This window comes from Saimiri boliviensis, chromosome 7 (genome assembly GCF_048565385.1).
Source record: "Saimiri boliviensis isolate mSaiBol1 chromosome 7, mSaiBol1.pri, whole genome shotgun sequence".
Classification (NCBI taxonomy): Eukaryota; Metazoa; Chordata; class Mammalia; order Primates; family Cebidae; genus Saimiri; species Saimiri boliviensis.
The window spans coordinates 71,069,077-71,095,934 of NC_133455.1; the positions used below are offsets into that span (position 1 = coordinate 71,069,077).

Sequence of the window (26,858 nt, forward strand, 5' to 3'; positions counted from 1 at the left end):
AGCACTACAGGGGGCCAAAGCGGTGGATCACCTGAGGTCGGTAGTTTGAGACCAGCCTGACCAACACAGAGAAACTCCCCCGTCTCTATTAAAAACGCAAAATTAGGCCGGGCGCTGTGGCTCATGGCTGTAATCCTAACACTTTGGGAGGCCGAGGTGGGTGGATCACCTGAGTTTCGGAGTTCAAGACCAGCTTGGCCCTCATGGTGAAACCCCATCTTTGAAAAAAAAAAAAGGAAGAAGAAAAAAAAAAAAACGCAAAATTAGCCCGGTGTGGTGGCGCGTGCCTGTAATCCCAGCTACTCGGGAGGCTGAGGCAGGAAAATCGCTTGAACCCAGGAGGCGGAGGCTGCAGTGAGCCGAGATAGTACCATTGCACTCCAGCCCGGGCAACAAGAGCGAAACTCAGTCTCCAAAAAAAGAAAGAAAGAAAAGAAAAAGGCCGGGCGCGGTGTCTCATGCCTGAAATCCCAGCACTTTGAGAAGCCGAGGCGGGCGAATCACAAGGTCAAGAGATCCAGACCATACTGGCCAAGATAGTAAAACATCGTCTCTACTAAAAATACAAAAATTAGTTGCGTGGCCGGGCGCGGTGGCTCAAGCCTGTAATCCCAGCACTTTGGGAGGCCGAGGCGGGTGGATCACGAGGTCAAGAGATCGAGACCATCCTAGTCAACATGGTGAAACCCCGTCTCTACTAAAAATACAAAAATTAGCTGGGCATAGTGGCGCGTGCCTGTAATCCCAGCTACTCAGAAGGCTGAGGCAGGAGAATTGCCTGAACCCAGGAGGCAGAGGTTGCGGTGAGCCGAGATCGCGCCATTGCACTCCAGCCTGGGTAACAAGAGCGAAACTCCGTCTCAAAAAAAAAAAAAAAAAAATTAGCTGCGTGGTGGTTTGCACCTGCAGTCCCAGCTACTCCAGAGGCTGAGGCAGGAGAATCGCTTGAACCCGGGAAGCAGAGGTTGCAGTGAGCCGCGATCGCGCCACTGCACCGTAGACTGGCGACAGAGCGAGACTCCGCCTCATTAAAAAAAAAAAAAAAAAAAAAAAAAAAAGCTAATTACAGTACTGTCTAATTTTAAAATCTACACTTTTAAGCATCTGGCTACACTACATCTCTAAAAGTTTTATGTAGTTCAAATGTGAGCAGCGTTCGTCTACGCAGAAAAACTGAAAAAGCAGCATCAACCGCGGGTAGAAACAAAACAGAACCCACCTACACGGCGCCCCCACCAACCAGCAGAGGGTCGCTCCACGTCATAACACTGCGCGGCCGCCCTCGCGCACCACGTGCTAGGGCAGCAGGCGGGCGGATAGCTGAGTCTCCAACGTGGAGGCGTGCCCTATTCATCCATGGCGCAAGATGGCGCTGCCCTTTGCACGTTCTTTGCGCTTGTGCCGCTGGGGAGCCAAACGATTGGGAGTTGCCTCTACAGAGGCCAGGAGAGGTAGGATTATCTCTTTTTGCTATTTTTTTTTTTTACCTCCAGAATGGCTTCCGTCTATTTTTCCTAGACCCCACTCCGAGAAGCAACTCCAACCCTCTTGGGTCTTTCCCTTCCCCCACCGGCGTTGGTCCCGAGATTCCCAAACCTGTGACACCATTTGGTTTCTTTGAATCCCGGGATTTCCTCAATCCGAGTTTTTTGACTCCGTGAGCTATCCATACTAAAGCGACCCGCTAACTGTCTTGCCCGCATGGCATTCTGACTCTTCCCTGGTTGCTTGTGCCTTATGACTGCCTGCTTCAGATCTGAATATATCACCAGCCCTAGGGTTCTAGCCCTGTTATTATCCTGTCCTTTTGCTCTGCCCGCAGGCATCAGTTTCAAACTGGAAGAAAAAACTGCCCACAGCAGCCTGGCACTCTTCAGAGGTGATACGGGTGTCAAATATGGCTTGGTGGGATTGGAGCCCACCAAGGTGGCCTTGAATGTGGAGCGCTTCCGGGAGTGGGCAGTGGTGCTGGCAGACACAGCGGTCACCAGTGGCAGACACTACTGGGAAGTGACAGTGAAGCGCTCCCAGCAGTTCCGGATAGGAGTGGCAGATGTGGACATGTCCCGGGATAGCTGCGTTGGTGTTGATGATCGTTCCTGGGTGTTCACCTATGCCCAGCGCAAGTGGTACACCATGTTGGCCAACGAGAAAGCCCCAATTGAGGGTATTGGGCAGCCAGAGAAGGTGGGGCTGTTGCTGGAGTATGAGGCCCAGAAGTTGAGCCTGGTGGATGTGAGCCAGGTCTCTGTGGTTCACACACTACAGACAGATTTCCGGGGTCCAGTGGTGCCTGCCTTTGCTCTCTGGGATGGAGAGCTGCTGACTCATTCAGGGCTTGAGGTGCCCCAGGGCCTCTAGTATGTCCATACTGGAGTCTCTAATCACACTCTTGGCCAGCCTCCTTTTGAAACTGTCTGAAGCCTTTTAACTTTGCCCCAAGCAACCTCTGGCTCCCACAATTCAGTGTTGGGTCCTCTGTGCAATGTCATAATCATCTTCCTCATCCCCTACCTTGTGAAAGCGAGGCAGACAGCCAAACTCTACTTCTCCCCACCCACCAACTACTGCCAGTTTTCCTGGGCTACCATGTGTGTATCTTCCCTGACCTGCTTCCTTCAGTTCCTCTGCCTCCCTTTGCCCAGGCCTTTCTCAGACTGTATTCCATCCTGGGGTCTTATCATTCAGCTTTGTTTGAATTTATTCATCATCGTGATAACTTCTCCCTCCCTTTGTCCACATGTAACTTGTTTGTTCTTGGGGCTCTACCAGATCTCTTCAGAGTAAATCCTTTCTACCTCTGGCTGAAGAAGTGGTGCAGTCAATGACTTGACCCTTTCTCTACAGCACATTCAGAGTTTTGGCTCTGGATCCCTCAGTAAGTGCTTTATTGACTCAGTGTGTCAGAATGAAAACAGAGCCCTTCTTCCTCAGTAGCTCATTGCCACAGACCTTCAGCCCCACAGAGCTGTAGCTATCCTTACCCCGAGTCCATCTACCTTAACCTATACCTCTGACACACAGCCAGTCTCTCATAATCATTATGCCAAGTTATAACCATGACCAAAGGGGAAGAGACTCATGGGGTATATCTAGGGGATGAGTGCTAGAAGAAACTGTTTATTCTTTTTTTTTTTTTTTTTTTTTGAGACAGTCTCTCACTCTGTCACCCAGGCTGGAGTGCAGTGGCACCATCTTGGCTCACTGCAACCTCTACCTTCTGGGTTCAAGCAATTCTCGTGCCTTAGCCTCGTAAGTAGCTGGGATTACAGGTGTGTGCCACCACAGAGACTGATTTTTATATTTTAGTAGAGATGGGCTTTCTCCATATTGGCCAGGCTGGTCTCGAACTCCTGGCCTCATGTGATCTACCTTGGCCTCCCAAAGTGCTGAGATTACAGGCATGAGCCACCGTGCCCGGCTGAAACTGTTTATTCTTGAGAAGTTCCATCTTCATTTCTGCCACAGTTGGAACTTCCTGAGGAAGGAGGGAGGCCTAAGGTTTTACACAATCTGTTTCAGAGCCTGTTTAGACTCAAACCTATACTTCCCTTGGCTGCAGAATACACTTAACCTAAAGCAGTATTTGGAGTAGAGAAAAACCTGGTGGGGTAAGTGAATATGTATTGTTTGGATTCTATCTGACCCTGTGGTTCCATCTTCTACCTTCTCTGATGGCAATGAAGCTAGATACCCCTAGGGAAGAAAGAAGACTGGGTTTAGCAAAAATGATTTGATAATTAAAGTTTATTTGAACATAAAATACTTTCTCTGTCTATAAAATTGCTGTTAGCAGTAGCAGTAGCATCTCCTGGCCAAGGGGAGTAGATCTTTCCAGACTACTAAAGCCATATATATAGCCATTCCCACTTCCCTTATTCTGTGGATATATACATGTGCGTGGTAGCTAGAGTCCCTCCACCAGAGTGTCTCTCTCTCATGATGGTTTCTTCAGGGAGAGGAAGAGGAGACCTGGGTGAACATCTGGGATGGTTTTGAGTGGGGCAAGCCATTTGGCTGTACTTTGAAGCCCGCTCTCTCTGGATAGCTCTACTGCTATCCAGAGATAGCCCTTCTCTGTACTCTGTCTGCTGAGGGGATGGGGTATTTTGACTCTCATAGAAAGCAGTACCCCAAGTCACCAAATGACTGTTTGGTCCTGACTGAAGCAGTATAGCTCTCCATAGCATTTTTGGTGGGTATGGATTACATGTGTGGCCAGCTAATGCTTTTTCTTGAGCAGGGGCTATCCATGACCTGTGCTCATACCATGCTCTCTAAGTTCTCTTTGGACAGGGCTTCAGCTGCTGCCTCAGCCTGAGTCTCAGAGGGTGTGTAGGAGTCCTGGTAATCTTGAAGCAGTTTGACCACCTCCAGATGGTTGAACTGTACAGCATCATCCAGGGGAATGTTGCCCCACCTGAGAGGAATAAGATATGATCAGGCAAAGGAGACATGGAGAGTGCGGTGGTCGTATATATTTGCAAGGTAGCTGGAGAATAGATAGAGAAGCTGTGCCCACCCTCCCCCACTTTTAGCCTAATCCTCACCTGTCCTTGACAAAAGGATTCACTTTGCAAGCCTCGATCAGGAATTTAACAACTTCAATGTGTCCTGGGAATATGGGCAGAAGGAAAATGAGAAGGCACAGGTCTTAAACCCTTTGGTGTAGACACTTAGCCACTGATTCTTATTCTTGAGAGTCTTTACCAAGAGGAGAGGGAAAAGGTCTCATCCCATTTTGTACCCTACAGCACCCAGTAATAGTCTAGCTGCAAACTGAAGGGTGTCTGGATAAAACGAGTTGCTGCCCTATAACTTTGAGGGCACATATAATGATGATACTTTTGATGAAAAAGAAAGGGTCTTGGCCGGGCGCGGTGGCTCAAGCCTGTAATCCCAGCACTTTGGGAGGCCGAGGCGGGTGGATCACGAGGTCGAGAGATCGAGACCATCCTGGTCAACATGTGAAACCCCGTCTCTACTAAAAATACAAAAAAACTAGCTGGGCGTGGTGGCGCGTGCCTGTAATCCCAGCTACTTAGGAGGCTGAGGCAGGAGAATTGCCTGAGCCCAGGAGGCGGAGGTTGCGGTGAGCCGAGATCGCGCCATTGCACTCCAGCCTGGGTAACAAGAGCGGAACTCCGTCTCAAAAAAAAAAAAAAAAAAAAAAAAAAAAAAGAAAGGGTCTTATGATTAGCCTCCCCTCTTTAACCCTTCAGTACCTTCAGCTGCAGCAACATGCAGAGCTGTGCGCGAGTCATAGTCTTTCTGTTCCATATCCATGGCTGACAAGGCAAACCTGAGGGTAGTGGAAAGCAGCTAGAGTTGCCTAGACCAGACTGAAAACACTGGTGTCCTTTGTGAACTGGTGTCAGACTAGATGAATTTCAGAGAAGTGAAACATCCTATACCCAGATTTGTAGGCTCTAAATTATCTTTGTTCTATACCCAGATGAGACTGTTATTCCCATATTAGAGAGCTAGGAATGTGATACTTCCAGAAGTATCATTCACTGCCTACCTGTGGTAAGTGCCCATTTGAGACAGGGTATCTACCTCCTAGGACTCTGCTCTTAATAACAATGGCTAACATTAATTAAGTTATCATAGAGCAGGCAGTTTAGTTTTTTTAAAAAATCTCATTTAAATGCAATCTATATCCATTCTGTCTAATTCCAAAGCTGAAGCACTTAACTATTTTGCTATGCTGTCTTCTAGTAAAATCTCTGACCAGGAATATTTTATTGTGTATATTTGGCCACAGTAGCATTACCTTCGAAGAGCTGAGACATCACCACTATAGGCAGCAAATAACAGGTTGACCACAGTCTTGTTCTGGAACACAAATCATACCCACCTGACATTAATTGAACTCACCTAATCTCTGCCCTGTGACCCTCCTCCATGGATTCTTAGTCGAGGGTATTGCTGAGTGTTTTGGAATGTTCTACTCTGAAGTATTCTTACAAGCCACCGGGAGTTTTCCTTACCCGAACTTCTCCTCCTTCACGCCGTGGGTCTAACTTCCGAGCACAGTGCCTCAGGTTGTCATAGTTGTGGAAATTGAAGAGAGACACCAACTTCTAAAATTGTAAGCCAAAGATATTGTTTATTTACTCCTTAGGAGCTCAAGATTGCTCTATTTACTTAAAATAAAAGTGGTAGGCTGGGTGCGGTGGCTCACACCTGTAATCCCAGCACTTTGGGAGGCCAAGACAGGTGGATCACCTGAGGTCGGGAGTTCAAGACCAGCCTGACCAACATGGAGAAACCCTGTCTCTACTAAAAATACAAAATTAGCTGGGCGTGGTGGCATATGCCTGTAATCCCAGCTACTCAGGAGGCTGAGGCAAGAGAATCGTTTGAAGCTGGGAGGTGGAGGTTGTGGTGAGCTGAGATCCCGCCATTGCACTCCAGCCTGGGCAACAAGAGCAAAACTCCATGTCAAAAAATAAATTACAAAAGTGGTACCATTAAACAAATTTATTGCTTCAAAAAATATTAAGTACTATATGCAAAGCATCTCACCTGACAGAAGCTAGTCCCTCTATGACTGTTCCCCAGCTTGTCCAATGGGGGTGACAGGCACATCATTCCCATGACATTGGGTACCACCAGGAGGATGGCTCCCGATACAGCTGACTTGGCTGGCAGGCCCACCTGGGGAACAAAATTGAAGCTGAGGATAACCCGGGTGTGCCCCAAATCAGAAAAGAAACACGTTAGTGTGTGCTCTTAACAAGTTTACAAATGACTGCATGGCCACAATCCACCTCAACCTTTTGGGTTGTTAATTAGCTTCTTTTATTGCTCCTGTCCGTTCCTTCTCTTAAATTCACTGATTTAACTAGAAAATATTTATTGAAATACTTAACAGCATTCTGTGCTGGATGCTGTGCTAGAACTAGGAACTTACATTCTGGTGTTAGGAGATAGGTAATAAACATGTAAATAGACAAGTAATTTTTAAAATAATTATGATAACTAGTGAGAAGAAGTAGGGTGCTGTAAATAGAGCTGGGGGGGGGGGGGCATGTGATATAGGGTGGTCAGAAAAGTCTTTGGAAGTGACATCTAAGCTGAGACTCCAAGGAGAAGAGCCAGCAATGTGAAGCACAATTCAGGAGCTGCAACATCTCTTTTTTTTTTTTTTTTTTTGAAATGGAGTTTTGCTCTTGTTGCCCAGGCTGGAGTGCAATGGCACAATCTTGGCTCACCGCAACCTCCACCTCCCAGGTACAAGCAATTCTGCTTCAGCCTTCCAAATAGCTGGGATTATAGGTGTGTGCCACCACTCCTGGCTCATTTTTTGTATTTAGTAGAGATGGGGTTTCAAGCTGGTCTTGAACTCCTGACCTCAGGTGATCCATCTGCCTTGGCCTTCCAAAGAAATCTCTTTATATATTCGAGGAACTTGGTGTTTTTGAGAACTCGCCTAAGGATTCTCAGCCTAATTGCCTGCTGGAAGTTAGTGAATGAGAGGCAGGAACAAGCTTCCACCTCTTTATCTTCAGAGAGTCAATGTTCTCTCTTCTTAGCACTTCTCAGCCTATACCCAGATTTGTATAGGGCTTATGACTGATGACAGAGCCAGAAACTCACGTGGAAGGCAAACTGGCCAGAGAAGTCATACATGCCGCAGGAATGCATGAGGCTGAGGGTGTTGCGCACTGCTTCAGCACTCAGCACACTCTCGCCTGTGATGGGGCAGATCCCACCATTGGCGAGGGTGGCTGCCATGACACTGCCTGATTCACAGGTGACCTCCACAGAGCACAGCTATGAAAACAAAGAATAGGTGAAGACATGATGTGAACCTGCACATGGTACTCTTGGCTGTAGAGTAGGAAAATCTGTCCTTTCCCTCACCTTGGCCCTGAGCAGTGTTTTCTTACCTGGAAGTAGAGATCAAGGGCAGCCATCATGTCCACTCCCTTAGGAAAGCACTGCAAGGAAGAGAGGGGAGAGCATGTCTCTTCTGGACATCAGCACCCCTTTCACACTGTCAGGGTCTCAGCAGAAGCCCCCAACCCCGCTACCCTTCCACTAGCAGCAGAATTCCCAGGGACTTTCTCTACCGGCCTCTCCTGGTTACCTTCTTTTCCTTGAGATAATAGCCGATGGCATAATTCCGATCCCCTGTTTCCTTCTCTGACTGGAATCTGAAGCAAACACCCAATTTAGTACTCGAAGTTGGAGGAGTGGGTATTGGGAGAAAGAGAATAATTACCTTCCCTGAGAGAGATGGAGCTACATCACACCACAAACTAAATGAACCCCTTTATAAAACTTCTATCAGTAATATTAGAGGAAATTTCTGAACCTGAGCAAACACTCAGCATGGCTTTGTCATAAAGTAGACCCAAACCAAACACCCCAAACTGCCTAGTCATCTAGTCTAGGAAAACTGGTGACATTTTTGGCTTTCAAAGTCTTGGCAAGAAAGGGCTTAGGCACAAACCATCACACTGCCTCTCTCATTATGTACTAATTAGAAATGGAAGAAATTATTTTACAAGGTAAACAAATGTTAATGAAGGGGCTCAGAGAAAGCTGGAGTGCCAAGGTTTCCCTGGGACTTCTTCCTTCTAAGATTCTCTCTCCCCCTTTCCCCTTGTCCCCCTCCTTTCAGTCAGTCCTCTGAATAGGGACTTACGTGGCATTGCTGAAACCCATGTATTCATTCCCAGCCATTTTGTTGAGATACTGCAACACCTGGAAGAGAAAAAGGGACATTGAGGCTCCACTTGACTAAGGACCTCTATTAATACCTCACAGGCTGACAAGCCCTTCTGAACTCGGGTCTTGTCAACAGGCTTTCCTCTGAGGCCAGCAGATTTCCATACTTAGGGAAACAGGCTTCTAGTATGGGCTGGCGGGCCTGGTAGTGGGATTAGAGACAGCCACTGGGGCAGCTAGAGAGGACTGCATGCCACGGATAAATGCAGCCAGGGGTTAAATAGCAAGGGAACTTACAAAATCAAACTTCTCTGCTTTGTTACAGTCCATCTGCAAAGAAAGAGAGAGATGTCAGTATTCTAAATCCACAAGGATGGCCGAGGGATGAGTCAAGGATGTAGTGGAGTTAAAGTGTCAGACTGGTCCTGCTACCGCAAATGTGTTCAATTTTATAAAGGCCTTTTTTTTCTTCTTAAAACACGGAACTTCCATTGGCTCTTCCCTTTCCTTTTTTTTTTTTTTTTTTTTTGAGATGGAGTTTCACTCTTGTTACCCAGGCTGGAGTGCAATGGCGCGATCTCGGCTCACCGCAACCTTCGCCTCTTGGGTTGAAGCAATTCTCCTGCCTCAGCCTCCTGAGTAGCTGGGATTACAGGCACGTGCCACCATGCCCAGCTAATTTTTTGCATTTTTTTTTTTTTTGAGACGGAGTTTCGCTCTTGTTACCCAGGCTGTAGTGCAATGGCGCGATCTCGGCTCACCGCAACCTCCGTCTCCTGGGTTCAAGCAATTCTCCTGCCTCAGCCTCCTGAGTAGCTGGGATTACAGGCACGCGCCACCATGCCTAGCTAATTTTTTGTATTTTTAGTAGAGACGGGGTTTCACCATGTTGACCGGGATGGTCTCGATCTCTTGACCTTGTGATCCACCCGCCTCGGCCTCCCAAAATGCTGGGATTACAGGCTTGAGCCACCGCGCCCGGCCCGCATTTTTTGCATTTTTAGTAGAGACGGGGTTTCACCATGTTGACCAGGATGGTCTCGATCTCCTGACCTCGTGATCCACCCGCCTCGGCCTCCCAAAGTGCTGGGATTACAGGCGTGAGCCACCGCGCCCGGCTTTTTTTTTTTTTTTTTTTTTTTTTTGAGACAGAGTCTTGCTTTATCACCAGGCTAGAGTGCAGTGGCACAATCGTGGCTCACTGCAGCTTCCACCTCCCATCCTCAAGTGATCCTCCCAACTCAGCCTCTGAGGTAGCTGGGATTACAGGCATGAGCCACCTTGCTGGGCTGTCCCACTTCCATTCTCAATCCAAACCCTCATCCCTGACACCCACATTCATTTCCCTGACTCTAATCCTGTCCCCCAGCCCCACCCTATCCCTGATCTCCATCCTCATTCCTTACACCTTAGCTTTACTCTATCCCATTGGCCTGCACGATGGTTCATGCCTGTAATCTCAGCAATTTGGGGGGCTGAGGCAGGAGGATTGCTTGAGCCCAGGGGTTTGAGACCTGCCTGGGCAACATAGGGGAGACCCTGTCTCTATTTTTTTTTTTTAAAAGGTCCTACTTAGATGGGAATGGGATTCGGCAGGTCCCAGATACAAGTTTGTAGATGGAGCCATCACAGAACAAGGAGAGAGACTCAGCTTCATTTCCTCAACCGGAATCGTTGCTTACTCATGTCAACTACAGAGTCAATACCACAGGGACTCTGACACCTGGGGGACTCTGAGTCCCTGGGGGAAGGGTTCCTAACACCACCTTCCCCAGGAGGGGCTGTGATTGGCTCCAGGGTGTTGCTGCCCAGCTGTTGCCAGGTTCTTGCTCAAGCCCTGGGAGACTTACAGCTGATGGGCTAGTTTGACACCCTTGTTCAAGGCCAACTCACAGTTCCAGGTGACGTGAATAACTGCCCTGGCCTGGCCATTCACCCTTCTCTGCAGGTGTCCCACACCCAGAGGTGGCCAATCAGTGCCCAATAGTGCTGTCCTCCCCTTGTCTCTGGCATTTGGCCCTTGGTCCTAGGCAGGGGTCAGGGCACTCTAGGCTCTAGACTCATGGGTGGGGGCAGGGAACAGTACTGAATGGGGATGAAGTAGATGGTGCAGTCTCTTTTACTGATGTCCTCAGCACAAACATGTGGGTCCCTCCTGTGCCTCATGTGCCTCCTAGGGACCCTCAAAGAAATCAGAGCCCCACCAGTCTCCTCAGAGAGCTGAACAAATATGAGGGACACAGGAACGCAGGAGCTTAGAGGATAATACTTATCAGAAGGTTAAGGTGACACTGACCTTGATTAGGGAGCTGACGACAATGGCACCAGCATTGACCATGGGGTTATGGGGAATTCCTGGAGAAATACAAACCACCGAGAGAGTCTTAGCCACTGAACAAAGGCTCCCTGACAGCCCGCTTTCACTTTGTGGGTCAGACAAGAAAGATTGTTTGCTGGGAAGAAAGGCATGACAGGGCTAATCAGGAAAGGAAGAGAAACAAAAAAGGCTGGGGGATGGGGTGGGGATAAGGAGAAGGGGACGGCTATAGGTATGGTCTGAGCCTTGGTAGTGCTCACCATCCTCATTGAGGGAGAGCTTGTTGTAGCGCAGGCCACTGGGCTCTTTGCCCACAAACTTGTGCACGTAGTCAGTGCCTAGGGTGCTTATGGAGATGGCATAGGTGAGGGGCTTCACACAGGACTGCAGGCAGAAGGGGATCTTTGTGTGGCCCACAGAGTGCCTGGAGGCAGACAGATGCCATGAAAGAGGTTGGCTTGTATTTGGCACCTGTGCCCTGCCTCCCCTTCCTCTTGTCCAGCATCTCACCGCTGACCATCCACAGTGCACAGGGAGACACCCCACAGGTCTGGGTTTGACTTGGCCAGCTGAGGGATGTAGGCTGCCACCTGGACATGAGTGGGTAGAGAAAAGGGAGATGGATGTGGAGAAGAGGAACAGAGTTGCGGTTGAGGGAGAATCTTTTAGATAAAAGCTAAAATTCTGTCTCCTGTAGGGCAAAGGGGTCCCTCCTGCCTGTTGCTCCCAGAAATGCCCGAACCTTAAGTCCTAGAAGGCTATATCTTTATGTATCCCCAATCCTGTAGAGATGGCAGTAAACCCAATGAAATTTAAAAAAAGAGAATTCTGAGGTCACCTTCTCCTTTTGGTTCTTAGGTTCAATTACCCTGTAAATCTCTTTGAAGGCTCTTGAATCTTCAAGAAATCGTGTATAAAAACACATGGAGCCATGTCCCCATTTACAGAAGTTCTGCTTCTCATCTCTCATTCATAGGATTCCCAGCCCCAGGAAATCTCTGAGAAGCAAGGTAGATGTGAGCTGGGCACGGTAGCTCATACCTGTGATCCCAGCACTTTGGGAGGCCGAGGCGGGTGGATCACTTGAGGTCAGGAGTTCGAGACCAGCCTGGCCAATATGACAAAACCCCATCTCTACTAAAAATACAAAAATTAGCTGGTCATGGTGACATATGCCTATAATTCCAGTTACTTGGGAGGCTGAGACAGGAGAATCCCTTGAACTCGGGAGGCAGAGGTTGCAGTGAGCTGAGATTATACCATTGCACTCCAGCCTGGGTGACACAGCAAGACTCCATCTCAAAAAAGGGAAAAAAAAAAAAAAGATATCTGGCCCAGGTCCCTGACCCCTCCCTTAGTCCCCTGGCTCTCACTTTGCCTCCAGTGAGCTCTTTGGCATCCTCAAAGATGCGATCCACATGGCCCGTGAACTCCTCAAAATCAGGAATCACAAACTTCTTTCGGAATGCCTGGGTCAGGAGCACAATGTTGCTGCTCACACACCTGGATCCCAGACACGATTGGATTAGGGGGCTAGAGAGATGCAGCTGGAACTCATTCTGGAGCCATGGAAGTTGGGAATAAAGAAGGTTGTAGGTGATCTTCAGGTTTGGGATCAACAGCTGTGTTACCTTTAGCAAATCAGTTTACCTTTCTAAGTCTTAATTTCCTTACCTCTAAAATGAGGTTTTTTTTGTTTGTTTTTGTTTTTTTATATAAATCCAGGACATGCTAAGCCAAAAATGAGGGGTTTTAATGACATGGAAAGACACTATGTCTTGGGATGTGAGAAAAAAATAAATACCAAAATAATATGTATGTTATCTTGATATTTTAAAAATCCTAAATCATAAAAGTATATTTACATATATTCATGTATGTATGTAAATACTAGAACATTATCTAGAAGATACCCACTAATCTGTTAATACTGTTTACTTCTAGGAAAAGGTGACAGGGATTGAGTAGGAAGGGAAAGGAGATCATGTATTTCCATAATGTTTGAACTCTTATAATGAGTATTCATGTATAACTTATGGAATAAGTAATAAAAATAAAATGAGGAATTGAACTATACAATTCCCAAATTCATCCCTGTTCTGAGAGTTTATGTCCACAGGACAGTTTTGAGAGAGCAGTGCCCTTGTTTCTGGGGCCCTCACTTTCGGAAGAGATCTCGGTCCAAGAGACCACCACTACTGGACTCTTGGACCACACGGTGCATCTCGTTCATGCAGTCTCGGAGCCGAGGATCTGATGTCTGCAGTCCAGTGGCCTTTAGTGCCTTTAGAGGAAAGAAGAGGCCAGTAAGGTCAGCTACAAGGACAGTGTTATACTCCCTATAATCTTTCCCAGTGGACACCCAATTAGCTGAACCCCGACCACTACAACAGGTGGAACAAATGGGTTTGGATAATAAGAAAGGAGGGGATGGAGCAGCTCTGAAGGCTAACAAGAGTTTTCTGTTCTTTTTCCATGAGCTAGAGGGTTCAATCTTCTGACCCTGGGGCAGGAAGGAAAATGGGCTTGTCGGCCTAGACATCTGGATTTTCATCCATCTGTATGCTTCACCTACATGTAGCAACCCATTAGCTGCCCTTCACTTGTCATACCCTCCTTTCCCCACTTTCAAGAGATCTTAAGGAATTAGGGTTCTGAACAGGCAGAGAGCAACTTACAGTGGTGAACTTGTGGATAGGGATTCGTTCCTGTCCTTCAGCAATAGTGTAAAAGAGCAAATCACCCAGGCGGGACAGCATGCCACTTTCTGATGAATCACTGTTTAGGAGCAGAGAATGGGGAGGAAAGTGGAGCCTGAGAACTGCTGCCTGCTCCTCCTGCAACACGGGCTTATAAATAGGTGAGCAGCCTCATTCTATGCCTCCTCCTTGAACCATCTGATCTATCCTTATAATTCTTTTTTTTTTTTTTTTTTTGAGACAGAGTTTCACTCTTGTTACCCAGGCTGGAGTGCAATGGCACGATCTCGGCTCACCGCAACCCCCGCCTCCTGGGTTCAGGCAATTCTCCTGCCTCAGCCTCCTGAGTAGCTGGGATTACAGGCACGCACCACCATGCCCAGCTAATTTTTTGTATTTTTAGTAGAGACGGGGTTTCACCATGTTGACCAGGATGGTCTCGATCTCTCGACCTCGTGATCCACCCGCCTTGGCCTCCCAAAGTGCTGGGATTACAGGCTTGAGCCACCGCGCCCGGCATAATTCTAATGTTCATGTATGTCCTGAGAAGTTGTAAATCTCTTCCCTAGCTTTCTTTTACTCCTGACCTTCAGATCTTTATTTTATTTATTTATTTATTTATTTTTTTTGAGACGGAGTTTCGCTCTTGTTACCCAGGCTGGAGTGCAATGGTGCAATCTCGGCTCACCGCAACCTCCGCCTCCTGGGTTCAGGCAATTCTCCTGCCTCAGCCTCCTGAGTAGCTGGGATTACAGGCACGCGCCACCATGCCCAGCTAATTTTTTGTATTTTTAGTAGAGATGGGGTTTCACCATGTTGACCAGGATGGTCTCGATCTCTTAACCTTGTGATCCACCCGCCTCGGCCTCCCAAAGTGCTGGGATTACAGGCTTGAGCCACCGCGCCCGGCCTCAGATCTTTATTTTTAAGTGCCTTCTGACACTCCACTTATAGGTGCCCCACAAGCACTGAAAACTCAACATGTCCAAACCTGAGTCACCTTGCCGCCTTCACTCTTCTCCTTTTCCCCACCGGGTTAACAGCATTACCACCCACCTGGGTGCCAAGCTGGAAATGTGGCATAATTTTGATAATTTCCACACCTTAAGTCCATGCTTAGTTGGTCACCAACATTGGATGAATCTACCTCATAATGTCTTAAATCCACCCTCTCTTCTCCTCTTCCCTGTGCCAGCATGGTAGACCAGAGTTTGCCCCTTAATAACTGTGTGATCTTGAGCAGGTCGCTTAATATTGACGAACTTGCTTCCTTATCTATAATATAAGGGTAGTAATGTCTACTTCACCTGGGTGATGTGAAGCTTAAGATAATATTCCATGAAAAAATGTCTGACACAAAGTAGATGTTCAATAAATCATGCTTATTATCTTCTCCTTATTGCCTGTTGCCTAATTGCAACTACACTCTCTTGACTTTCAATCCATCTTTTTTGTTTGTTTGTTTTGGAGACCGAGTTTCGCTCTTGTTGCCTCAATCCATCTTCTAAAATGCGCTAGTGATCTTTCTAAATTCAAATGTAATTACTCTACTCAAAAATGTTTGGTAGCTCCCCAGTGCCTAAGAAAAAGTTCTTGAATTAAGAATTAGGCCAGGTGCGGTGGCTCACTCCTGTAATCCCAGCACTTTGGGAGGCTGAGGTGATTGAATCACCTGAGGTTAGGAGTTTGAGACCTGTCTGGCCAATATGGAAAAACCCCATCTCTACTAAAAATACAAAATTAGCCACATATGGTGGCTTATGCCTGTAATCCCAGCTACTCTGGAAGCTGAGACAGGAGAATTGCTTGAACCCGGGAGGCAGAGGTTGCAGTGAGCCAAGATTGTACCATTGTACTCCAGCCTGGGAAAAAGAGCAAAATTCTGTCTAAAAAAAAACAAAAACAAAAACAAAAAACTTGTTAAGGCATTAAAACCTCTTTAAAACCTGCCAATTGGTAGGGCGCAGTGGCTCACGCCTATAATCCCAGCGCTTTGGGAGGCTGAGGCGGGTGGATCACCTGAGGTCAGGAGTTTGAAACCAGCCTGGTCAACATGGTAAAACCCCATCTCTACTAGAAATACAAAAATTAGGTGGGCATGGTGGTGGGCACCTGTAATCCTAACTACTTGGGAAGCTGAGGCAAGAGAATCACCTGAGCCTGGGAGGCGGAGGTTGCATTGAGTCGAGATTGTGCCACTGCATTCCAGCCTGGGCAACAGAGTGAGATTCCGTCTCAAGAAATAAAAATAGGCCGGGCGCGGTGGCTCAAGCCTGTAATCCCAGCACTTTGGGAGGCCGAGGCGGGTGGATCACGAGGTCAAGAGATCGAGACCATCCTGGTCAACATGGTGAAACCCCGTCTCTACCAAAAATACAAAAAATTAGCTGGGCATGGTAGCGTGTGCCTGTAATCCCAGCTACTCAGGACGCTGAGGCAGGAGAATTGCCTGAACCCAGGAGGCAGAGGTTGCGGTGAGCCGAGATCGCGCCATTGCACTCCAGCCTGGGTAACAAGAGCGAAACTCCCTCTCATAATAAATAAATAAATAAAAATAAAAAATAAAAATAAAAATAAAATAAATAAAACCTGCCAACGTAACTTTCCCTTTCCCTATCATGCCCACACACTCCAGATATAGCAGGCATGTAGATGGTTCCCCAAAATGGGCTAGGGACTGTGAGGCTTCCTAGCCTTTGCTTATGCTGTAACTTCTACATAGAATGACCTTTGGTTAGCATGGTCCTGGCTCATTCTTCACGGTCCAGATCAAATGTTCCCCAAACCTCCAGGTATTGCTTATGCTGCTGGTTTGACACAACACACCATCTTACTGATGGAAGAATATCCCTTGCTCCACTGTTAGGTCTTTGTGTTTTATACAACTTTGTCTTCCCAGCACTGAGCAAAGTCCCTAGCACACTGTGGGTCTTCAATAAGAATTACTAAATTATATTGCTAGCAAGGTCCCTGTGCCCCAAAGTATCTTTCTGGCTTATAGTACCTAAAATTCCAGGTGCTGAAGACTTCTTGGTTTTCAAGATTTCTATTAATATGTTAAAAGATTTAGAAGAGTTATTTTTTTAAGTAGAAAAGGGGTCTCACTATGTTATCCAAGCTGATCTCAAACTCCTGGAGTCAAGTGATCCTCCCACCTCAGCCTCCGAGAGTGCTGGGATTACAGGCATGAGCCACACCATCCAGCCAAGCAGAGTTATTTTATCAGATTATTTCCAAATATGACAGCTAGCTGAGATTAAGATTCTTCAAAGATGTTTGACCCAATAATTTGATTTCCAGGGATTTATCCTACAGGTATACTTACATACCTAAAAAATAACATATTTACAATTTTTTATCACATTGTTTTGTTGTTCTGTTTTGTGAGATGGAGTCTTGCTCTGTCGCCCAGGCTGGAGTGCAATAGCGGGATCTTGGCTCACCACAACCACCACCTCCCGAGTTTAAGTGATTCTCCTGCCTCAGCCTCCTAAGTAGCTGAGATTACAGGCATGCACCACCACACCCAGCTAATTTTTGTATTTTTAGTAGAGACGGGGTTTCACCATGCTGGCCAGGCTGGTCTCAAACTCCTGACCTCCTGATCCACCTGCCTCAGCCTCCCAAAGTGCTGGGATTACAGGTGTGAGCCACCGAGCCCTGCCTTCATCGCATTGTTAGTAAGATTAGAAATACGGTGGCTCACGCCTGTAATCCTATCACTTTGGGAGGCTGAGGCAGGTGGATCACAAGGTCAGGAGTTCAAGACCAGCCTGGCCAACATGGTAAAATCCCATCTCTACTAAAGATATCAAAAATTAGCCAGGGTCGGCCGGGCGCGGTGGCTCAAGCCTGTAATCCCAGCACTTTGGGAGGCCGAGGCGGGTGGATCACAAGGTAAAGAGATCGAGACCATCTTGGTCAACATGGTGAAACCCCGTCTCTACTAAAAATACAAAAAAAATAGCTGGGCATGGTGGTGCGTGCCTGTAATCCCAGCTACTCAGGAGGCTGAGGCAGGAGAATTGCCTGAACCCAGGAGGCGGAGGTTGCGGTGAGCTGAGATCGCGCCATTGCACTCCAGCCTGGGTAACAAGAGCGAAACTCCGTCTCAAAAAAAAAAAAAAAAATTAGCCAGGGGTGGTGGCATGTGCCTGTAATCCCAGCTACTTGGGAGGCTGAGGCAGGAGAATTGCTTGAACCTGGGAGGCAGAGGTTGTGAGACGAGATCGCACCATTGCACTCCAGCCTGAGTGACAGGTCGAGACTCTGTAAAAAAAAAAAAAAAAAATTAGACACAACCTGATGTGCAATAGGGAACTGATTAATTGCGGTATATTCATATAATGGGATATTATGCAGTGTAAAAAAAAAGAAATTGGGGCATGCCCTAAGTATTGATATGGAATTATCTCTAAGATATAATATTAATTAAAAGAAGCATGTTGTAAGCCGGGCACGGTGGCTCAAGCCTGTAATCCCAGCACTTTGGGAGGCCGAGGCGGGTGGATCACGAGGTCAAGAGATCGAGACCATCCTGGTCAACATGGTGAAACCCCGTCTCTACTAAAAATACAAAAAAATTAGCTGGGCATGGTGGCACGTGCCTGTAATCCCAGCTACTCAGGAGGCTGAGGCAGGAGAATTGCCTGAACCCAGGAGGCGGAGGTTGCGGTGAGCCGAGATTGTGCCATTGCACTCCAGCCTGGGTAACAAGAGCAAAACTCCATCTCAAAAAAAAAAAAAAAAAAAAAGAAGCATGTTGTAGAACAGTATACAGAGTATGGTAGTATTTATGTTTGTTTGTTTGTTTTTAGAGATGGGGTTTAACTGTATTCCTCAAGCTGGCCTTGAGCTCCTAGGCTCAAGTGATCCTTCTACCTCAGCCTCCCTAGTAGCTGGGACGACAGGTGCATGCCACCATGCCCAGCTTTATTTATTTTTATGTATGTATGTATTTATTTATTTAGAGACGGAGTTTCACTCTTGTTGCCCAGGCTGGAGTACAATGGCGTGATCTCGGCTCACCGCAACCTCCACCTCCTGGGTTCAGGCAATTCTCCTGCCTCAGCCTCCTGAGTAGCTGGGATTACAGGCACGCACCACCATGCCCAGATAATTCTTTGTATTTTTAGTAGAGACGGGGTTTCACCATGTTGACCAGGATGGTCTTGATCTCTTGACCTCGTGATCCACCCGCCTCGGCCTCCCAAAGTGCTGGGATTACAGGCGTGAGCCACCGCGCCCAGCTATTTATTTTTATTTTTTAATTTATTACTTCAATAGGTTTTTGGGGAACAGGTGGTGTTTGGTTACGTGAATACGTTCTTCAGTGCTAGCTTAATTTTTTCATTTGTTTTTTTCTTTTTTTCTTATATCAGCTTTCCCAGGTTGAATCATAACTTTAAAAGGGAAAAATATATATGTGTTTGCTTATTCAGGCACAGAATATTTCTGGAAGAAATAGGTAAGACTGGCTGGGCGTGGTGGCTCACGCCTTTAATCCTAGCACTTTGGGAGGCCAAGGTGGGCAGATCACGAGTCAGGAGTTCCAGACGAGCCTGACCAACATGGTAAAACCCCTGTCTTTATTAAAAATACAAAAATTAGCTGGGCATGGTGGCACATGCCTGTAATCGCAACTACTCAGGAGGCTGAGGCAGGAGAATTGCTTGAACCTGGGAGATGGAGGTTATAGTAAACTGAGGCAAGAGTGAGGTTACACTCCAGCCGGGGCAAGAGCAACACTCTGTCTCAAAAAAAAAAAAAAGGTAAGACTGATTTATCTCCTTCTTTGGAGATGACGTAGGTGCTGGGAAAAAGGGATGGGAGGGACACTTTTCACTATCTTTTGCATATTTTGAGTTTTGAGCCATATGGAATATATTATCTATTGAAACAATGCATTAAAAAATAAGCCTTGGGCCGGGCGCGGTGGCTCAAGCCTGTAATCCCAGCACTTTGGGAGGCCGAGGCGGGTGGATCACGAGGTCAAGAGATCGAGACCATCCTGGTCAACATGGTGAAACCCCATCTCTACTAAAAATACAAAAAATTAGCTGGGCATGGTGGCGTGTGCCTGTAATCCCAGCTACTCAGGAGGCTGAGGCAGGAGAATTGCCTGAACCCAGGAGGCGGAGGTTGCGGTGAGCCGAGATCGTGCCATTGCACTCCAGCCTGGGTAACAAGAGCGAAACTCCGTCTCAAAAAAAAAAAAAAAAAAAAAAAAAAAAAAGCCTTGGCTGGGCATGGTGGCTCACTCCTATAATCCAAGCACTTTGGGAGGCTGAGGCAGGCAGATCACAAGGTCAGGAGTTCAAGACCAACCTGACCAACATAGTGAAACTGTGTCTCTACTAAAAAAATACAAAAAAATTAGCCGAGCATGGTGGTATGTGCCTGTAGTCCCAGCTACTCGGGAGGCTGAGGCAGGAGAATTGCTTGAACCCCAGGAGGTTGCAGTGAGTCAAGATCATGCCACTGCACTCTAGCTTGGGCAACAGAGTGAGACTTCAGCTCAGTAATAATAATAATCATAAGACTCAAGCAGCTTGGCATAGACTAGGCATGTGTGTGTTTGGAGCCAGGAGGAATACCAGAAAAGGGAATACTAGAAGAGTTTTCCTGCTTCTGGGGAAATCTGGTTGTCACAAGGAAGCTAGTGCCTATAGGGAGGGAAGGAGGGAAAAAGCTATCTGAGGGATAACTCAAGAAGGAAAGTACATAGGAACACTTTGAAGGCAGGACTCTGTGCCTGGAAACTGACAGAAGACAGGAAATAATATTATTACGACTGAATGTATCACAAGCCTAAAAAAACTGCATATCCCTCAGATATGGACAGATCACCAATGAAATGTTAAGGGAAAACAAGCAAGGTACAAGAGCAATGAGTATAGTATGACACCAAAAGAGCAAGCTAAAAGAACAATGTGTATAGGATACCGTTTGTATAAAAAAAGGTAAAGTAATATCAGCATGTATTTTATGCATAAAATATCTCTAGAAGACTATACAAGATATCAGTGACATCAGATTATCTCTGGAGAGCAAAATTTCCTAGGAATTTACTTTTTTTTTTTTTTTTTGAGACGGAGTTTCGCTCTTGTTACCCAGGCTGGAGTGCAATGGCGCGATCTCGGCTCACCACAACCTCCGCCTCCTGGGTTCAGGCAATTCTCCTGCCTCAGCCTCCTGAGTAGCTGGGATTACAGGCACGCACCACCATGCCCAGCTAATTTTTTGTATTTTTAGTAGAGACGGGGTTTCACCGTGTTGACCAGGATGGTCTCGATCTCTTGACCTCGTGATCCACCCGCCTCAGCCTCCCAAAGTGCTGGGATTACAGGCTTGAGCCACCGCGCCCGGCAGAATTTACTCTTAAGAAATAATTGAACAAGTGTACAAGAGTATATAGTAATCAAATTGAAGACTGGTTATATAAACTATGATACCTCATACAATGGAATCTTTTGAAATGACAAAATGACGATGTCATATGCACATATTCAATGATATTAAAAGCTGTTCATAAATGGAAAAGATAAGTTACCAAAGAATATGAATATTATCCCATTTTTATTAAATTACATATATATAGGATATATATGAATATATCATAATATTAATTGGTTATCTCTAGTACTGGGATCTTTATTTTTTTAAAAATTTTTAAGTAATAAACTTATTTATTATTTATTTATTTATTTATTAATTTTTTTTTTTGAGATGGAGTTTCACCCTTGTTACCCAGGCTGGAGTGCAATGGCGCGATCCCGGCTCACCGCAACCTCCGCCTCCTGGGCTCAGGCAATTCTCCTGCCTCAGCCTCCTGAGTAGCTGAGATTACAGGCACGTGCCACCACGCCCAGCTAATTTTTTGCACTTTTAGTAGAGACGGGGTTTCACCATGTTGACCAGGATGGTCTCGATCTCTCGACCTCGTGATCCACCCGCCTCGGCCTCCCAAAGTGCTGGGATTACAGGCTTGAGCCACCGCGCCCAGCCCTTATTTATTTATTTTTGAGACAGGGTCTCACTATGTTGTCTAGGCTGGAGTGCAGTGGTGCAATCATGGATCACTGTAGCCTTTAACTCCAGGGCTCAAGTGATCCTCCTACCTCAGCCTCCCAAATAGATGGGACTACAGGTATACGTCACCATGCCTGGTTAATTTTTGTATTTTTTTTGTAAAGACAGGGTTTCACCATGCTGCCCAAGCTGGTTTCGAACTCCTGAGCTCAAGTGATTCCCCCTGCCTTGGCCACCCACAGTGCTGGGATTACAGGTGTGAGCGACTGTGCCTGGCTCTAAATTTATTATTTTTTAATTGACATAATTGTACACATATTTATGGGATGCATAGTGATATTTCAATACATATAATTGTAGTGATCAGATCATGGTAATTAGTTTATCTACCATCTCAAACATTTATCATTTCTTTGTGTTGGGATATTTTCCTCTTGATATTCTATCTTATTTTTCTTTTAAAATCATAAATATGGGCTGGGCGTGGTGGCTCACGCCTGTAATCCCAGCACTTTGGGAGGCCAAGGCAGGTAGATCACGAAGTCAAGAGATCAAGACCATCCTGGCCAACATGGTAAAACCCCATCTCTAAAATAAAATAAAATCATAAATACGGCTGGGCATGGTGGCTCATGCCTATAATCCCAGCACTTTGGGAGGCCAAGGCATGTGGATCATCTGAGGTCAGGAGTTTGGGACCAGCCTGGCCAACATGGTAAAACCCTGTCTTACTAAAAAAATACAAAAATTAGCCAGTCATGGTGGTAGGTGCCTGTAATCCCAGCTACTCTGGAGGCTGAGGCAGGAGAATCGTTTGAACTCCAGAGATGGAGGTTACAGTGAGCCGAGATCATGCCACTGCACTCCAGCCTAGGAAACAGAGAAACTGTCTCCAAAAAAAAGTCATAAATACAATACAGCTAAATATTAAACAAACAGTAATCCACATAACATCACATTTCCTCTTTGCTGTCCTCTTTCCTCCCCCAAACACAGGAACCCCACCCCCTCATGGTGTCACACTGCCTAAGCACATCACTCTCCAGTGCTCTCAATCCTTTCTGCCTGGGGAACACTAGTCCAAGGATATGACCAGGAGGTTCCCTGGGCAGAAAAAACAAGGTCCCCTAAAAACACTTCTATCACCAGACTCCATAGGATAAGGAGGTATGTATAGGGAGAACCAGGGATACCTCTAGCTCCCTACTCTGCAGAAGGTGGACAGATCAGGGAAGTTTGGCTTTTACTGTATCCCACCATTATTTCTCCCATGGTGATTATCTGGAAGTTGGGGTGAAGACTAGAACAGGAGAGAGAGGGCTTATCCTTTAAATGTTACATGTCTCTGTGAGAAGAAGCTGATGGAAAAGTACCATGTAATATGGATAAGCAGACACCAGGACTGTGGAAAAAAAAGAAAAGGGCCAGGCGAGGTGGCTCACGCCTATAATCCCGGCACTTTGGAAGGCCGAGGCAGGTGGATCACCTGAAGTCAGGAGTTCAAGACCAGCCAGGCCAACACGATGAAACCTTGTGTCTACTAAAACTACAAAAATTAGCCAGGTGCGGTGGCATGCGCCTGTAATCCCAACTACAGGAGAGGCTGAGGCAGGAGAATTGCTTGAACCCAGGAAGCGAAAGTTGCAGTGAGCGTCGATGGTGCCACTGCACTCCAGCCTGGGTGACAGAGTGAGACTCTGTCAAAAAAAAAAAAAGAGAAGAGCTGTATAATGTTATTAATAATAAATAATACCTATCGGTGTCCCTTAGGACAGAGACTCGAATAGTGGTGAGGTAGTGTGTCAGTCTGGCTACTTTACTGATGGTGTGCATGTTTCGGAGTGTCATCAGGGAGATGGCAGTGACGTGGGAGACGGCCCATTTCCTGTTCCTGGTACGGTAGAGCAGGGGCTCTTTGGACAGTGTCTATGCTGGCCTTCTGGGGAGGACAAGATTGCCTGCTTAGCACTATCTGCGTATCGGAGAAAAAGGCTCAGCCACCAAGTGTGTCCTGGGCGGTGGGGAAGATAAAGGTTTGGCCTCCTGGGCGGAAGAAATACCCAAAGGAAGAGAACCTTTTAGATTCGGTGGCCTGAGCAGCACGAATAACGGCTCTGACTGGCTCTGGTTTGGGAAATCTGCGTCTTAAAGACTTTTCCTCCACTATAAATATTCTCCCCCTTCAACAACCAGTTTGGAAAATCCCCCTATTCTACAGTTCATGGAGCACTGCTACGCACACACTCAACACTTACGCACATACCTGCGCACCAATAATACACGCGCATCACACATTGCCCGCTGAGAACACGCAGAAACACACCACACAGAGCCCAGTACACTTGGACCTGAGGCAGGAGACTGTTCCACACCCACACATCCCCTAAAATATACAAGAGGTCGAGGGAAGGTGAGGCCAGGCGGCGTGCGCCCGACCTTGCACTCAGTGCGCCAAGCAACACTCCGCGCCCATCTGTGATCCGGGTTAAGCGCGCACCTTGGACAGGCACCATCCATCCCCAGGACCCGCCTGCCCGAACGCACTCCCGGGCGGACGGCAGATTACCGCCGGAGCGCGACGCTCCCAAAGCCCCACATCCAAAGGAAAGGCATCGAAGCCTAGTGAGCGAGCAGAGGGGCGATGAGAGGCACTGCCTGGGGAGGGCACTCGGGAACTAGCGAGAAATAGTGGGAGTCGGGGCAAGCCCGTCCCCTGCCCTGTCCCAGTTGCCTTACTGATCCTGGCGCAGCGGCTGGTGGCTGTGTGGCGTCTCTCTGCCCTGTGCCGCGGCCTCACTGAGGTGGTGCCGGACGCCCCCGCCAAGGAGAGGGCTCCGGCTCAGGTGACCCCAGCCTCCCCGCCGGCAGTGACCGCCGGCCCGGCTCAGCGCCTTCTGCAGAGCCTTCATGGAGCGCATGCCCCCAGCACGCCGCCGGCTCTGCCTGTGCGCCTAGGACTTCGGAGCGTTGACTGGGAAGGAGGGGCGGAGCTGGCGAGATAAGGTGCAGGGGAGCTCTGTGAGGGAGCGCTGGGCCTGGAAGATGGAGAAGGGAGGCCCGGTGGGTGGGGCTGGGGCAGGAGGAGGGGCCTGCCCCTTTAAAGCCGGCTCCGGGGTTAGAAGCACCCATTCCCTCAGGACCCGGCCTAGGTGAGGAGCATCGGGGATACAGGAGAACCCGGGTGGAGTTATAGTGGGTGGAGAGAGGGCGGTGCCTGGGAGCTGGAATAGACAATGCCCAGGTCCAATCACTGAGGAAGCAAAAATATTGAGGCGGGGAAAGGGTAAGGCTACCCAATGAGAGCAAGGCCGGGACCCCCTGCAACTGCTTGAGGATGCTTCCGCGCGCGCCCTGCAGGCGCCGGCGTCCACTGACGCTCAGGGCTGGAAAGGGGAGGTCGCACTGAGGCGAAGCTGGTGGGGGCCGGAGGGGCTTCTCCCGGGCGTAATGGGGCTGCGAACGATGGAGTTCTGGTGTAGAGAGGAGGATGCTGTCTTGAGAGAGGAGACCCAGAGTGAGCCCAGTTCAGGTCACTTAGCCTCGACTTCCGAAGCCAAACCAGCCCTCCGTAACGCGGCGGGTAGCTTGGTGCGTGGCCGACGCCGGGTGGTGCTGAGTGGAGAGGAGGATGGCCGCCGGGGAACCCCGGGCAGAAGCACCTGAGGGAAGCACGGGGCGGCGGGAAGGTCGCTCTGGAGGTTAGGAAGACTGGGTTCCAGTTTGTGTCCCTCTATCACTTATTTGGTGACTGTGTAGGACTTGTTTTTCAAATCTGGGAAGTTAAGACATTAAAATAAGGTAGCACAGGGGAAAACGTTTTATACACCATGAAGTGCTCCCCACATTTTTCCTGTTGTAACTGCTTGCCCTTGTCCTCCTCACGGGCAGAAAAGAGGCCATGCACAAAACGAATTTTGGAAAACTAAGGACATTCAGGACTCTCGCCATTTGCAACTAGAACTTTCACCTTGTATCTCGGCAGTGCCTGTCTCAGCAGCCATGTTTAGTAGGGACCCACTCTGTAAATCATAGCTGTTACTGAGTGCCCATGGTGCGCCAACCACTTAGTTTCTCTCTCCCTCTGACCAGAGACCTACAAAGCAGTTATTACGAGTCTCATTTTGAAGATGAGGAAACTAAGGCTTGGAAATTAAGACCTCCTTATAAGGTAACCCAGCTAGTAAGTACCAGAGCCAGAAATTAGGACCCCCCCACCCCCCGCCACGCTTTTTTTTTTTGAGACCGAATTTCACTCTTGTTGCGCAGGCTGGAGTGCAGTGGGGCGATCTCAGCTCACCGCAACCTCCGCCTCCAGGGTTCAAGCGATTCTTATGCCTCAGCCTCCCGAGTAGCTGGGACTGCAGGTGCACGCCACCTCACTCTGCTAATTTTGTATTTTTAGTAGAGGCGGGTTTCTCCATGTTGGCTTGGCTAGTCTCCAACTCCCGACCTCGGTCTCCCAAAGTGTTGGGATTACTGGCATGAGCCATTGCGCCGGGCCCGTTTTTTTGTTGTTGCTGTTGTTTGTTTGTTTTTAAACTACAAGTTTCTTCTTTATGCAGCCCTTCCCAAAAACTAAGCATTGAATTGAATTATTCCAGGAGAAATGATTCCATCCCTAAAGGAGGTATTTTATGTGGAATTATGATATAGTACTGGGAGTCTTTTCCTTGTGATAGTTCTGGCTGTATCACAAAATACTAGTTTTCTTTTCCTTCCTTTTTTTTTTTTTTTTTTTTTTTTTGAGACAGAGTCTCCCTCTGTCTCCCTCCGCCTCCCGGGTTCAGGTGATTCTCCTGCCTCAGTCTCCTGAGTAGCTGAGCGTGTGCCATCACGCCCAGCTAATTTTTTGTGTTTTTAGTAGAAACTGGGTTTCACTGTGTTAGCCAGGATGATCTTGATCTCCTGACCTCGTGATCCACCCACCTCGGCCTCCCAAAGTGCTCGGATTACAGGCATGAGCCACCGTGCTTGGCCCATAGTTTTCATTTTTGGATTAAAATCAGTTTCAAAGGTAACTGTGGAAAAACAAATACTGAAACCACTCTGGTGGGTTCTGTGGAAAGGCAGTTCTCCTTTGCCTTGGTTAGAGTTAGAGGGCTTAATTTGCCTTGAGACCAGATGGAGTG

General features: G+C 47.6%; 2 protein-coding genes across 6 annotated transcripts; one reads left to right on the plus strand and one right to left on the minus strand.

Moving 5' to 3' along the window:
- The first annotated feature begins 1,295 nt into the window (after nt 1-1,295).
- Nucleotides 1,296-3,763, plus strand: SPRYD4 (SPRY domain containing 4). Its single transcript, XM_003939331.4, has 2 exons — nt 1,296-1,451; nt 1,823-3,763. Exons 1-2 carry the CDS (start codon nt 1,367-1,369, stop codon nt 2,359-2,361), a joined length of 624 nt encoding a protein of 207 aa, XP_003939380.3. The 5' UTR covers nt 1,296-1,366; the 3' UTR covers nt 2,362-3,763.
- GLS2 (glutaminase 2) lies at nt 3,730-24,878 on the minus strand. Of its 5 annotated transcripts, none has more exons than XM_003939330.4 (18): nt 24,466-24,878; nt 13,678-13,777; nt 13,162-13,283; nt 12,373-12,502; nt 11,510-11,589; nt 11,260-11,423; nt 10,979-11,037; nt 8,980-9,012; nt 8,660-8,718; nt 8,099-8,165; nt 7,899-7,949; nt 7,606-7,782; nt 6,532-6,663; nt 5,994-6,086; nt 5,777-5,838; nt 5,226-5,302; nt 4,551-4,614; nt 3,730-4,420 (listed from the first exon to the last, which is right to left on the minus strand). In XM_003939330.4, the coding sequence occupies exons 1-18, from the start codon at nt 24,645-24,647 to the stop codon at nt 4,264-4,266; spliced, it is 1,809 nt and encodes a 602-aa protein (XP_003939379.1). In that variant the 5' UTR covers nt 24,648-24,878; the 3' UTR covers nt 3,730-4,263. The 5 variants fall into 5 exon arrangements, with proteins under 5 accessions (XP_003939379.1, XP_074258851.1, XP_039328070.1 ...); XM_074402750.1 differs by lacking the exon at nt 24,466-24,878 and adding an exon at nt 16,804-18,205; XM_039472136.2 differs by lacking the exon at nt 12,373-12,502.
- Between the last annotated feature and the right edge of the window lie 1,980 nt (nt 24,879-26,858).